This window comes from Sebastes fasciatus, chromosome 3 (assembly GCF_043250625.1).
Source record: "Sebastes fasciatus isolate fSebFas1 chromosome 3, fSebFas1.pri, whole genome shotgun sequence".
Taxonomy (NCBI): domain Eukaryota; kingdom Metazoa; phylum Chordata; class Actinopteri; order Perciformes; family Sebastidae; genus Sebastes; species Sebastes fasciatus.
The window spans coordinates 31,867,807-31,881,962 of record NC_133797.1 but is presented as its reverse complement, the minus strand read 5'-3'; the positions used below and the strand labels follow the sequence as shown (position 1 = coordinate 31,881,962).

General features: G+C 42.2%; 1 protein-coding gene across 8 annotated transcripts in view; it reads left to right on the top strand.

Annotated features, from left to right (window-relative positions):
- Positions 1-14,156, top strand: part of rbfox2 (RNA binding fox-1 homolog 2) — a 47,395-nt gene that overhangs the window by 12,366 nt on the left and 20,873 nt on the right. The window contains exon 1 of one of the 8 annotated variants that reach the window (XM_074630279.1): positions 2,194-2,690. The exons of the other annotated variants lie outside the window; for them this stretch is intronic. Within the exon in view, the coding sequence (XP_074486380.1) occupies positions 2,658-2,690 (33 nt within the window). The 5' untranslated portion in view covers positions 2,194-2,657. Of the gene's footprint in view, positions 1-2,193; positions 2,691-14,156 lie in introns of those variants that run through there. 8 annotated transcript variants of the gene reach the window in all.

Genomic DNA, 14,156 nt, shown 5'->3' with positions numbered 1-14,156 from the left:
ACCACGGCGTTGTCCGGTCTGGGAGTTGTCCGAGTTTTCATCTTACATCTTTAACCCTTTCACAGTGTGTTTTCAGTTCATGAAAGTTAATTGTAACAGTTTCGTTGCCAAAAAAATGTCTTTTGCAGCGTTTGGTTGTACTTAGCTCCACCCTCTCGTGTCAGTTCTGGTTGCACAAAACCAAGATGGCGACGGCCAAAATGCCGAACTCAAGGCTTCAAAATGTCAGTCCACAAACCAATGGGTGACATCACATGACTACATCCACTTCTTGTATACACGTTAACCATGGCCATACAGGTTATAGTAAAACTTGTGTTACCACTGAAGCCTAGTTAAAGACCATCACGAGCATGAAGGACATTGACATTTACTATCTACGTTCTATAATTTGCTCTCTAGTAGTTATAGTAGCTGTCATTGTTACTGGTGGAGTCCGCCTTTCCCGTGCAAGATTTAAATTGCCTACCCACGCACATGGGATTCACAGGAAACAATGCATGCATCTGATGGATGTCGTGCTGAAGACAAATACTGTATGTGTGTATGAGTTCAGTATTACCATGTTGGAGGACATCGTTGACTGTCTTTTAAAAAAAATAATATGACATGATGAATCCTCACACTCGTTCCATTCTGTTGCATTTCTGATCGAGTAGCTGCTCAAGGCGTGTTTTCCTGTCCCCAGTGGTCGATACACGTGTCATTAAATGTGTCTGAGAAAGATATCTGTCTCTTTAGCTGCTAAATGCTCCACCAGCTAGTCGCTAACTTTGTCTGTCTGCGGTTTGGTGCTGTTTTTCATTTAAGACAGCTGTCTTATTCTGCTGGAAATAAGGTTGATAGTAGGGCTGCACAATTAAATAAAATGTTATCGAAATCGCACTATGGCCTTTTGCAATTTTCAAATCGCAGGATGAGGAGGAAATCGCAATATTTGTTAAAGGGGAAATATGTGTTAAAATACCATTTTAAATTAAATATTGTCATGATGCAGAGATGTCCTGGCCTACACATCATATGCAGACTTAAGAAAACATCTTTGTTTGATACTGATCCCCGCAAAAATCACACCATAATCATTTAAAAACGTTTTTCAGTTAAAATGAGAATAATGAATCATATGCTCTATCATATCATATCGTAATTGCAATATCAGTCAAATTTTTTTATATTTTTTCAAAATCCTGCAGCCATAGTTGATAAGACTCGGAGCAGTGAGAGTGCACCAAAAGAGTAAAAATGCAGGCTGTAAAACCAAAACAATGAGCTGAAAGATGCTAAAATATGGCCAAAATATTGATATCATGATTATTTGTCATGATTATTCACTGATTTTAGCGACAACATATTTTTATTGCACTTTCACATTAAAATAAACAGAGCACTGCTTCCACTTCCATGCTGTGCTACATTCCTGCTAATGTACAAATTAGGGCTGCACGATGTTGGAAAAAACTGACATTGCAATATCATTTTTATGCTATAAGTATATATATTGCAATATGAAAAAAATACAGGAATATTCATGTTACCCCTTTGTTAGCTTCATTTTAAAGTTAAATGCTTCAATCTGATGCACTTCAAGAGCAAAATCAGCAACAATAAGAGCTAGATACACAGTTTAATGCTCTTAATTTAATCATCAACACATTGGTTGTATCGATAATATCTATACCAAAAAGTGAAGCCAAGACATCAAGCTGTTAGTTTAGGAAGCCCTTGATTTGATTGGCTGCAGCGTTTTCTATGAGCAGAACATGCATTTTAAACGTCAGTATCGCAGGCGATCATATTCATTTAATTGTGGGAAGCCAAAATTGTGATCGCGATTAAATATTCGATTAATTGTGCAGCCCTATGCAGACGTGACTTTTGCAGAAAAGACGTGAGACAAACATGTAAATTGCCAGCACATTTATGTAACAAGGTGCATCTCTGAAAGGGGCTAGAGAGAGAGAGAGAGGGAGAGGAGAGTCTTTACTTCCTCTCCCAGTGGTGCCAGCAGCCCCAGTTAACTCACCTACATGGAGAAAGAGAACAGAAGAAGAGAGAGAGAGATAGAGAGAGAGGAGAGGGAGGGACTGCGACATGAGAGGGAAGCAGAGGGGAGGGGAAAGTTTGCAGGTGTGACAGAGGCAGAGAAGTAGGAGGGGGGAGGCGTCAGGCTATCTGGGTGAGAGAGGAGGACTGGAGACGAGGCAGAAGAGATGAGCCGGCAAGGGCACAGCAGCAAAACAGAAGGCTGGGGGTAGAGGGAAAGGAAGGAGCGAGTGGGAGAGAGGGAAAGAAAAGAGTGAGTGGGAGACAGAGACACAGAGACAGAGAGAGAGAGAGAGAGAGAGATAGAGAGAGAGGGGGAAGGAAAAGAAAGAAAGCAAGCGAGGGAGAGTGACAGGGACAGAGGCCAACAGAGGAGGAGGAGGAGGGGGAGGAGGAGGAGAGGAGGTGGGGAGGACGGAGGGGGGGATTGGCATGGCAGACAGAGCGAGCGGGGGCAGAGAGAGGGAGATTTTGAATCTGTGAGACAGACAAGAGAGACTGAGCTGGTGAAGTGACACAGGCTCGGAGAGGGAGAGGAAAGCGAGGCAGCGTGAGAAGAGGAACGGAGAGAGGAGAGAGGAGCGACGACAGTTTGAGTTGTTGCACAGAATACGATGATGGGACTGTACTATCCTTCCGTGTTGTCGGTGAGTGTTTATCTCCATCTTTCTCGCATCCTCTTGTGTACGCCGTACATCTCTTTTGGCTCCACTGTACATGCAACGGCATCGGAGCGGGCGGGCACTGTCATTGAGCATGAAATGTTAATTAACCACTAACAGATGAGGACTCTTCTTGACCCCCTTTTGCTGGAGTGGTCCAGTCAGGGCATTTCAGACTCTCGTTAGTTGCTATGAGGGATATAAACAGTGAAACCAGCGTAGTAGGCGTAGATGACAGCGAGAGATACAGGCTTGGAGATTGTATCGCTATACAATTATGATTCGCTACGGCGAAACGCACGAGCGGTGATGTATTATTGTACGCCGTTGTTGTGGCATCTGTTCTCATGCCCAGAGCTAGAAGCGCATGCAATCTGAACATCAAGAGCTGCCACTGCCAGAAAACCCGTGCTCTGCCATGTATTATGTATTGCTCAGAAGATACATACAGTACTGCACGCTAGTCTGTACAGCTGGATGTTACTGCAGTAAACTCTTTAGACATTTCTGAGTGGAAACAGCGAAGGGAGTAGGGGGAGGAGAGGTACGTAAAAAAGTCTTTCTTCTTTATTGCCTCTGCAGCTGTCTCTGTACATCGCTCAAGCCCTGTGAGCGAAAGGGACAGGTGTCCCCAGAACAGTTGTCTCTGTCTGCTTACTCTCTTTTCTTTCTCCTCCTCCTCCTCCCTCCCTTCTGCATCTCTTCTACTCAGCTAACACCTCCTCACTGTAATTTCTGTGTCACACATTTCACAAACGCACAGAAGCCGAAGCACACAGTGGGCTGCAAAGTTGGTGCGCGAAGTGTCTCGTTCATATCATATCATTACATTTCATTCGGTGAGTCAGGCTCTCTCTGTGTGTGTGTGTGTGTGTGTGTGTGTGTGTGTGTGTGTGTGTGTGTGTGTGTGTGTGTGTGTGTGTGTGTGTGTGTGTGTGTGTGTGTGTGTGTGTGTGTGTGTGTGTGTGTGTGTGTGTGTGTGTGTGTGTGTGTGTGTGTGTGTGTGTGTGTGTGTGTGTGTGTGTGTGTGTGTGTGTGTGTGTGTGTGTGTGTGTGTGTGTGTGTGTGTGTTTCTTCCTGCCTTTGCTTTGCGCGTGTGTTTCTCTTTCAGCTGTACCTTGGATTCCTGCTCTCTTTACTGTTTGACCTCTTTTCTCCCTCCTCTATTGCTCTCCCTGGGGCCCTGGCAGCTGTTATCTCAATGTTTTCCTCTAAGAGCCCCTGGAAGAGGGGGGATGGGGTTGGGAAAAGAGTGAGAGAATGGGAGCGGGAGAATAGAAAATTGATTTTTAAGGTGATGGGACACCCTCGGGCAGTTGCCAGGGAAGCCCGTGGATGAGGAAACTGAAATTATGCAGAGACGGACAAATGAGAGGAGTTGAAAGAGATGGAGAGAGCAACGATATTAGGTCAACTGGAGAGAGCTGGTTCGCTCTGTGACGCAATTTCAGACTGTAGAGCTGACTTTGCAGTTACGTGTGTGTGTGTGTGTGTGTGTGTGTGTGTGTGTGTTCAGAGATCTGATTTATTAGCTCTTTTATAGTGTTGCTGTATGCTAATATTTTTTGGCCCTTGCTGCAAGAGAGTTGTTCAAAAAGACTGAAATATTTTCAAGCCCCACCTAAGCGTGTGCCCTAAGGCAAGGGAGAGACGCCTACCTGCTGCAAAACTACACACACACCCACGCACGCACACACACGCACGCACACACACACACACACACACACACATTGCCACGCTTTCACTGTAAACGGGTCATGAGGTTTCAACCCCCCCTCTTCACCCAGCCTCCTCCACCTCCCACCCTCCACAAATCTTGTTATTGATTCTTTGCAGGGTTAACAATGATGGTCGGTAAATGATCCCAATGAGCCGTGTTGCCGTGGCAACTTCCATGAGTCATTCATTTTGTGCGGATTGTTAAATGGTTCGAGGAGTGAGGAAAATGTCGACGGGAGAGCCATGTGAGGTAAACACCTTTTGCAGTATGCTTCTAAATAAAAAAAAAACATAGAGAGATGGTTATGAAATTGCCCAAACCTGGAGTTGCTTTAGCGGTTATGCCTCTTTAGCAGCTATTTGCATCTCTAATGGCTCTAAAAGCGCTCGCTGGGAGGCGTCTGCGATGAATTCAAAAGAAGCTGCTTTTGAAATGGATAGGGGTTACCCCTCGCTGACTCTTTGGATGGTGCGGTTGACAGTGACAACACCGTTCTACGACTGGCTTGTGTACATTTTCAAACCACACTCGACAACCAGATGAGTGCTTTATTGTCACAGAGCCCTACTTGAGCCCTAAACAAGACTAACTCGTTTCATGGTCATACCTAATGTATTGAAAGAGAGCATGTCCATGTTGGGTAAATATGTGTCTGTGTGCGAGTTTGTGTGCTCACCTGCACACGTGTTTGTTTGGTATGGCGTGTGGCTTTTAATGAGGAATACATGTGGACAAATAATGTCATCATCTTTTTTGTTGTTGAGTGTTTACCTTTAATAAAACGCTGCAGTGGAGCCGAGCGGACCCGTTGACACAGCTTGTGGAGGGATGACAGGGACAGTCAGTGATCATGCGTGCACATGTATGTTGAAGGGGGGTTCTCCCAGAAATGATGGAAGGGGGGTCGTACGTGAAGCCCTACAAGGAAAAGGATGGGGGTTGTACTGGGAGGGGTTTGTTTGACAAGCAGACATGTTACCCTATAAGGAGATGGTGAAGAGTGTGGGAGGAGGAGCCCGGACGTCGCTGATATCTTGTTGCTATGAAGCAAATGGGCTTGATTGACATGCGTGGGGGCGGGACGTATATGCAAGGGTCCCGTCTGGATTTTATGAAGCGTAAAGAAGCGAAGCGCACAGCAGAGAGAGTGGGAGGAAAGGGAGAACAGCAGCAAGAGGAGCGCAGAAGAAGAAGAGCAAGAGGGGGAGGAGGAGGGGTTGACGTGGGATGGAATAATTTAACAAGAGGGTGTCTCCTGGCTCATCGGTATGCCGCAGACACGCTGTAAACGTTTCTCCAGCTGTTTGCAGCTCGGGTAGCATCGGCGCGGAGTCAGGAGCCAAGATCTGAGCTGAACACAACTTCCCCCGTTTAATACGATTATTGAGCCAAAATGTGAGCTGCTGCTAACAGCATGAATCACATTTTCCAGCGTCAAGTTTGTTGAATTAGGCTATAGACTAATGGCTGGAGGCCCAAGGAAGTAAGATACTGAAATGTCATTATTCATGTGAAATGACCCAGTGTTGCCCTAGTTAGCTCTTAGCCATGTTCCTCTCCTCCTTCTCCTCCTTCTCCTCCTCCTCCTCGTCTCCTCCTGTAGCGTAGTGAGACCGCTGCAGACGAGCACATTTTATAACATGTCTCCTCAGACACACTTGCTGCTGCTAACTGACCCGAAAGTAAGCCAGCTACAGCTACCGCTCTGAGTCACTGGCTTTGCCTGGCCAACGCATACTTACACAACCCTTAATGCCTTAACGCCCCAACGCCAGGGGAGCGGAAGCACAAACGTGCACACACACACACTGATATGCACACGACATGTACACAAACAAAACGTACACAAACCTGAGTGCTGGCACAAATGCGTACAACAAGGTACAGTTTGTCTGTGTACAGGGCAGCACTTTTCTTCAATTTGACCAGGAATGCCCTCTCCCTCGTTGTCTTCCTCCACTTATCCTGCTATCTATGTGCATTTATTCAGCAGATGCTTTCATCCTGATGCGAAGCACAAAGGCCACTCGCAGTCAGCAAAAGGCCCATAACTTGACGGTTAGAGATAGCGGATAAAAACAAGCAGGCACACACTATTTTTGTAGATAGCGGGATGTTGACACAGTGTATCAGGTAGAGAGAGCGCTGCTGAGATGCGGCTAAAATGGATCTCCTCTGAAAAGGCCAATCGTCGAACACAAATACAAGGTTGTTTTTGGCTCGTATTCCCGCTTCTATTTTGGTCTGGCAGAAGGAACAGCAACAGCCGGGGTTGTCCATTCCCCTGCTAGGCTGTAGTCTGTTTCTGTGCATAAGCAACAACAATGAGGAGGCTGTTATGATTGATATGGATATAATCTGTTAGCGGTGGTATAGACTGTGGAAATATTATATAGTGTCGCAGCCAAGATATCAAAACCCTCATGTCCAAAGTGTGCAGTATTAAAAATTCAAGTCACTATCATTCTTTCTGAGTTCCATCACAACTTGTCAAGTTCGAGACTGACTCATCAGTAGATGAGTGAGTTGTGTCATGAGTCATCAATGTTGGGACACGAGTACGACAACACTGGAGCCATGATGGAACATTTTAATGCAGAGTAGGAGGGTAGTTTTCCCAACAAATTTGACAAAAGGTGAATGTTTTTTTTACTCTTTCTTTCTGTTTTGTAGTCGACTATATTCTCAGCACCAACCATTATAGCAGAGGGATCCCTGAGTGAATTTTCCTCAAATGTTTTCCTTCCTCCATTTTTGCTCATTGTTCAACTTCCAGACGTATTGTTCCATGGAGGGCAACTCATTTTGCAGCAAGTAGCACACATAATACACACAAAAGCTTCAGATTTTAAACGAGACTCGGCGTCTACAGTGGGGCTTCTCAATCCGGACCCAGCCCACACCTCGGGTTATGAATACGATACGTTATGAAGTGTAACATTTTCTATTTTGAAATACATTTTACAATACAAATTGTTAGTGATGTTGAATATGCAGTGTAGCTGGAGGTCATTCACAGCGATCCTGTCATCAGATGAATGGGGTTTTAACGTGGCTTATTTCCCTATTGTTGACATCATTGTCATGGCGACGTTAACTGCTGGAGAGTGTTGTTGTTGCCGCCGAGTTCACACATTAACGTTACATCGGAGAATTCGCGATCAGCTACTAAATCGCAGAAACTATACAGACTATATCTTGTTTTCTCTGGTACATGATATCTACAACTAGTGTCAGATAACTGTCTGAGCCGTGTCTGCCTCGGTTTCATGCTGACCCAATCGCAAGTGATAGGACATTAATTAATTGCGACAACGAGTAGCCTAGCGGGTCTTAAAGGCACTGTATGTAAGTTTTTACACATATGTGTAAAGTGTTTTTTAATTGTTTGTTTTATTGCCAGTGTGTGAACAGGTTGTAACCTTACCTAAAAAGTGAGACTTTCTGGGTTTCCTCTAACAGCCTGCTAGACTGCTTTTAATGTGAAGAATGCGGGCAGGTTTTTCTGGAAAAATCCAACGGATGTGACGTCATGCACGCCCGTGAGTGCCTTTACTTTCTTCAGCTCTGCTACAGGGCTAACATTCAGTTAGAAATGGAGTCCACTAACGCCAACAAACGAGCACGATCAACAGGACGCTGACTGTCATTGACTTAACAGCCACTGGTGTCACTGTTAACAAGCCATTTCTTATTCTTACATAGAGCCCCTTTAAGTGAGTTGATTAAATGTTATTTTGTTATCGCCAATCGTTCTGGACCTCTGACCTTGAATAAAAATCATATGCTGACTTTTGAGTAATAAGTTTGAGAACCCCTGATCTACAGTAATGCTAGTGCTTGTGGGAGGCTGTCGTTACGCTGCAGGCTCACCAAAGATGCTACAATTCAACCTGAGGGGGGTATGAATGTGTGTACCAAATGTCATCAGAATTCATCTAATAGTTGTGAAGATATTTCAATCTGCAGTGGTGGACAGGCCAACAATGCCCCCCATAGAGCTGCTACTGTACCCAATGCCAAATTCACACCAGGCAGCGGTGAGGTGTAGCTCGCCGCAATAATTACGTTATTGCTGTTGCCGGGAGGCATATTCATGTGTTTCAGGCGGGAAGAAATTCTTTGTAACATAGGTCAACATGTTACAGGAGACACAGGATCTGCTGCGGGTACTCTCTGGCAACAATTCGCCACTAAAAGTTAAACTCTTCCCAACTTTTGTTTGGTCGCACTGCAGAATCAAACGGCCGCAGCTCGCTGAGCTCGGGACATTGCAAGGCAGCCTGCCGTAGGCTGCACTTGGCCGCTGCTCTGGTGTGAATTCGGCATAAAAGGTTTTATTTTAAGTTGTTTGCTATCATTTTGCAGCACTGAGGTAAAACTTTCTGAACTATACATGTAGGCATAGTCTCAGTTATCGTCCCCTTTCACCACTTGACCCAACCTGGGTGATCAACTTTCCCTTTCTAGCACGACACAGGAGCGGGTCTAGTTTCCCTATTTCTGCTTGTCATCCAGGTTAGCTCTTACCTGGTGACCCAGAACGACTTGCTCCGCCCGCTATCATTTTTACCTCCGCGAAATGCAGTTCATCTAGGATGGGCTGATGCAAGGCGAAGCCAACCAGTGTATCATTTAGCACATAATGTATTTTGTCTCCTGCAGTTAAACTGACTAATGTTCCTCATCTCTGCCCTCCTTTTCTGTCTCTCTCAAATATAATGAATTCAGGATGTCTCATCAGAGGATTTCAGCTCATGTTCACATTATTACCATCAGTGATGTAACAGTGATACAGACAGAAAAATTCTCCACATATTAACACTTTTTGCGATCTATTTTTAAGCTTTTATTCATTAATCAAAGCACAGAATTATACAGAAAACACATTAGAAAGATGGATGGATGTATGGGAACGCCTTGAAATCAGTATCTATTAAATGAAAGTTCTTTATGCAGAAAACTCAGGAAGAGACTGAGATTTTGTAGACCTAGATGTATATTTACTTACATATTGATATTATATAATCAAAACATCCACAGGGCATAATGACTGCAACAGTCTGTGCAAATAATGAGAAAACATTCTCTGAAAACCAAGGTAAGACCGTCGTGCTGCTTCATGAAACTGAGGCAGGACAGGAAGGCAAGGATGTGAAGGATGTTATCACTTATCAAAATCTTAATTTGGGTGCTTGTGGACAAGATTGGAAGAGGTTCATACAGCTGCAGGGTTTAGAGGAGCGGACACAGCTGCTGTTTCAAAATATGAATGAAGTTAAACTTGGACTCTGTGGTCAGTAATCTGGCAACTGTATGACTCGAGTGCTCGGCAACCGAAGATGGAGAGCATGGTTTCTATTCTGGCCGAGGTGGAGACTCTTCACCTGGCAGGAGAGCGGCAGAGGCAGTTTAGGTATGAGAGGAGGATGGCAGGCAGCGCAGATTAATAATGACGAACACATATTTACACTATATATTATCAGGAAGAGGAGAGAGTGAGATAACAGGATTGCTGGTTGTGATGCTGACATCAGACCAGTGCTGCTGTCATAAAAGGTTGCGTTCAAAGCGTCTGATACTGTTTCTTTTGCTCTGACATCGGCAGGAAAAAAGAAAAATAGTCACCAGGTGAAGTAGTTTCTGATGGCTCTGATAGAATGGGGAGAATTTTCTTTTAATTGATTATACAAATGGAGAATAGAGCTGAAAGATTTTGGTGATTAAAGTGGTGTTTGTGCCACAGATTTGCTGTGTTGCACTTTGGTTGAGCTGCTGAGGGACATTTATTTAAAAGTAATGGATCTTGTAGTCCGCTGGTTCCCAACCCAGGGGTCCCGACCCCCACTAGGGGTCACCAAAGCTTCATGGGGGGGTCGCGAGGCCTTCTTGATTTTAAGAGGTGTAAGACAACCGTTTTTTAAAATATATATACAGTTGGCCTATATCTCAGCATTTCATTAATTACTGTGGAGAAAACTAAATTAAATTATTTTTAAAGTTTGGATTATTATTTAAGATATAAACAGGATAAGAAACACCTGAACACAAGCTATATTCACAGAGCCATCCCTCTCTGCTAAACAGCCTCGCCCTGCGTTAGAAAAGTACACAGTTAAAACAACCAAAGAGCTAAAAGAACAATGACCAAGCATCAGGGAGAAGAAAACACTGAATTCGTCATAAAAGAAGCCTATTAGGTATGTCTGATGTTAAGAATTAATACAAATACAAAGTACAGACAAAGAATTGTATTAAAAGTCCCAAAAAAATGTTTTTATTAGAATAACATTTGTGTTATCAGTTTCACGGTATATAATTTCATTTGCCAGTTTTATTTGTTAATATTATTAAGGTCTGATAAGTAATGCCTTATATTAACTTTATTACTCAATCAGGAAGTACAATAGTAAGAATAATAATAATGGCTTCATAACAGAAAGACGGATTGGTGCATAAATCAAGGTTTTAATGCAATGATTAGATATGACTCATGACTCCATTATTTCCTTTGGTTTGTTGATGCCTTCAGTTTCAATTCATCAATTTATAAAAGTAGTTCCTGATTTCAAGTCGTTTAGTAAACTATTTTCACCTGAAGATTCATTTAAACAAAAATGTGAGATTCAGGATAAATAGATGCACTTTCAAAGCAAAGAAATAGTTAATTTGATGTTTATTGCACATAGTCGTCCCAATGACAAGATGTTAAAATATGTCTGACCTCTCTACCTGTAGAAAAGCTTTTTGCTTATTTTGTATTAGGGATGTTGCGATATACCGGCAATGACGATAACAGTGATATTTAAAAAAAATATATATATATTGATATCACGTTAATAATACACATATGATATTATCTTGTAAATACCCAGCGCCTCTTAAAGGGATACTTTGCTTATTTTCAACCAGCTTTGTAACATTACAATGTGGTTACTGTTCATGCAAGTAAACAATGTTGAACTTCCCTCCATGTTGCCAGCACCAAAAGGCCACTGCTGTTTGTCTAAACTACAGATTGTACTTCTGCAATATTTGTATGTATGTATTTTATGTATACAGTTATGGTTACAGACTCTCTCGCCACCTCCCTACACTCGTATTTTGAGTGTAATACGTTTTCCAAAAATAGAGACAAAACGCACAATAAACAAAGTTAAAAATAAATTTGACTGATAACAATATTATTTTTCCTATAGATCTATTATCCTGAAATCTTTTGGCCACGATAATCTTGTAGTGAAAATCTGATATCGTGATAGTCCTATTTTAAATCTTGTAAATGGTCAATATAATACAGTAAAGTCCAGTTGTATTTACTCGTGTGTACCTGTGTTAGTTACAGACGCAGTTTCCCTCTCACTGCTGACTCGGTGCAGCTTCGCCGTAGCTGCTCTCATGTCACAATATCGATGTGATCCGTGTCGACCGTGTGCATCCTCCGGTTTGTCACTGAGTCGAGGGGCCCGGCCGCCGTGTCACAGGTGTGACGCTGAGAAAGGTCAAAAGCTGGGAGACAGATGGCATACACACACACACACACACACGCATACACACGCACACACACACACACACACACACACACACACACACACGCACGCATACACGCATACACACCCTCCCACACACTTTTAACACTCCCAAAGGGACAGAGATCTATTGTGCAACTCAGATGGGCATCGCTGCAGCCTGTCACTCACATGCACACATACACGCACGCGCACACACACACATGCGCACACACATGCGCACACACACACACACACACACACACACACACACACACACACAAAGTCGATGTAGCCAAGCAGATGTCTAGTAAACATGGAGTCTCTTTGGTGGTGATATCCATTTTTGTGGCGGAAAAAAAGACACAGAATATCATTACTTTTACTAATAAATTATTCTTATTACTGCCTGTTATTAGTGCTTCTACTATTATTATTATTACTACTGCTAATAATGATGATGAAGATAATAATAATGATGATTAAAGTAGAAGGTGAACAGGAAGACGAACAAGAACAAGGAGATTAAGAAGACAAGAACAAGAAGACGCTGCCACATTGTTTAACCATTGTTTTTTTAATACTGTTCTCGCTAATAGATTCTACCTCTATTTGCATCTCTTTTCTCAATTATTTGTTCAGTTTTCTAGTTCTTTAGCTCTTAATTTATGATAAGTCATAACGACAGACACTGCCTGTCTCCGTCTTAATAAAGCTTTATTGAACTGTTTAAACAGGCACAACGATTGAATTATGTCCAGGACTTAATCACTCTATACCTGTCAAAGTGTGATTTGTTTTACTTTTATTAGCCATGTTCGCACTTCCATGCAGTGCTACATTCCTGCTAATGTACAAAAACTGACATTGCAATATTTTTTTTCTGCTATATATATATTGCAATATGAAACAATACAGGAATATTCACCCTACCCTTTTGTTAACTACGTTTTACAGTTAAATGCTTCATTCTGGTCACTTTTTTTTTTTGATACTTTGTTTTTATTGCTTTTCCATGACAGAAAGACAACACACACATAGAACAATATAACAAAACAAAAAACATGAAAGGATATAGATTGCCCTGTCTCTACAAAGTTTTCTTATTACTATGACATATTCAATGGTTAATTTCCTCATCCTGTCGTTGACATGTAAACATTGTCCATTTCTCCCACTTCTCTCGACATTGCTCCTCTTGTGTTCTTATCCTATGGGTTAACAGTTCCATATCATATATTTCATTCACAATTTTCAGCCATTCATCTTGCGTAGGTGGTTCTGCCTTACACCATCTCTTCGTAATGGCCTTCTTACAGGCCGCCAACAACACTTTCAACAGGTATCTGTCTTCTCTTAACACAGTATTTCCAGTCATATTGCCGAAATATAGTACCAAACATGACTTGGGTATATCATAGCCCAAAATTTTGCAGATAACCTTATGAACATTTCCCCAAAATTGTGCAACTTCAGGACAAAGCCAAAATATATGTGAATGGTCTACATTCATGGCCCCACATCTTCTCCAGCAAGGTTGTGCTACAGACACGTATTTATTTGTAATTTGGGGTGTTATAAAAAATCGAATTACATTCTTCCAACAGTGTTCTCTCCATGTACGTGAAGATGTTGTGGACTGTTGTGTTCTCCAGATATGTAACCATTCATCTTCTGTGATAGTGACATCTAATTCTTTTTCCCATTTCAGCTTTACATACGATGTTGTATTTCCCCTTCTCTCCATTAGGCACTGATATAATGTAGATATTATCCTATATTTTTTTGAATTATAAACTCCAATTATGGTTCTTACTATCCCATTTTTATCTAAATTGACATTGTGCTTTATGTCTCTGTTATAAAAGTCCCTTAATTGCAGATATCTAAAATGGTCCTGGTTGCTCAATGAATAGTTTTGTTTCAGTTCCTGAAAACTCATAACATTCCCATCTTTTATTACTGTACATAATGCTGTTACACCAATTGGAATCCATTGTTTGAATCTCTGGTCAAGAGTGCCAGGGATAAAATTTCTGTCATAGGCTATCCATCGAAGTAATCTGAGCTCCTTCTCTAATCCATATTTCCGTACCAATTTAAACCAAAATTCTAATGTAAATCGAGTAATAGTATCTACCTGGTCAAGTAAATCCTTTGCTACATCTCTGTCCCCAATAAGGCTCTGAATTTCTCTTCCTTGTACATATCTCTCTAAATTTT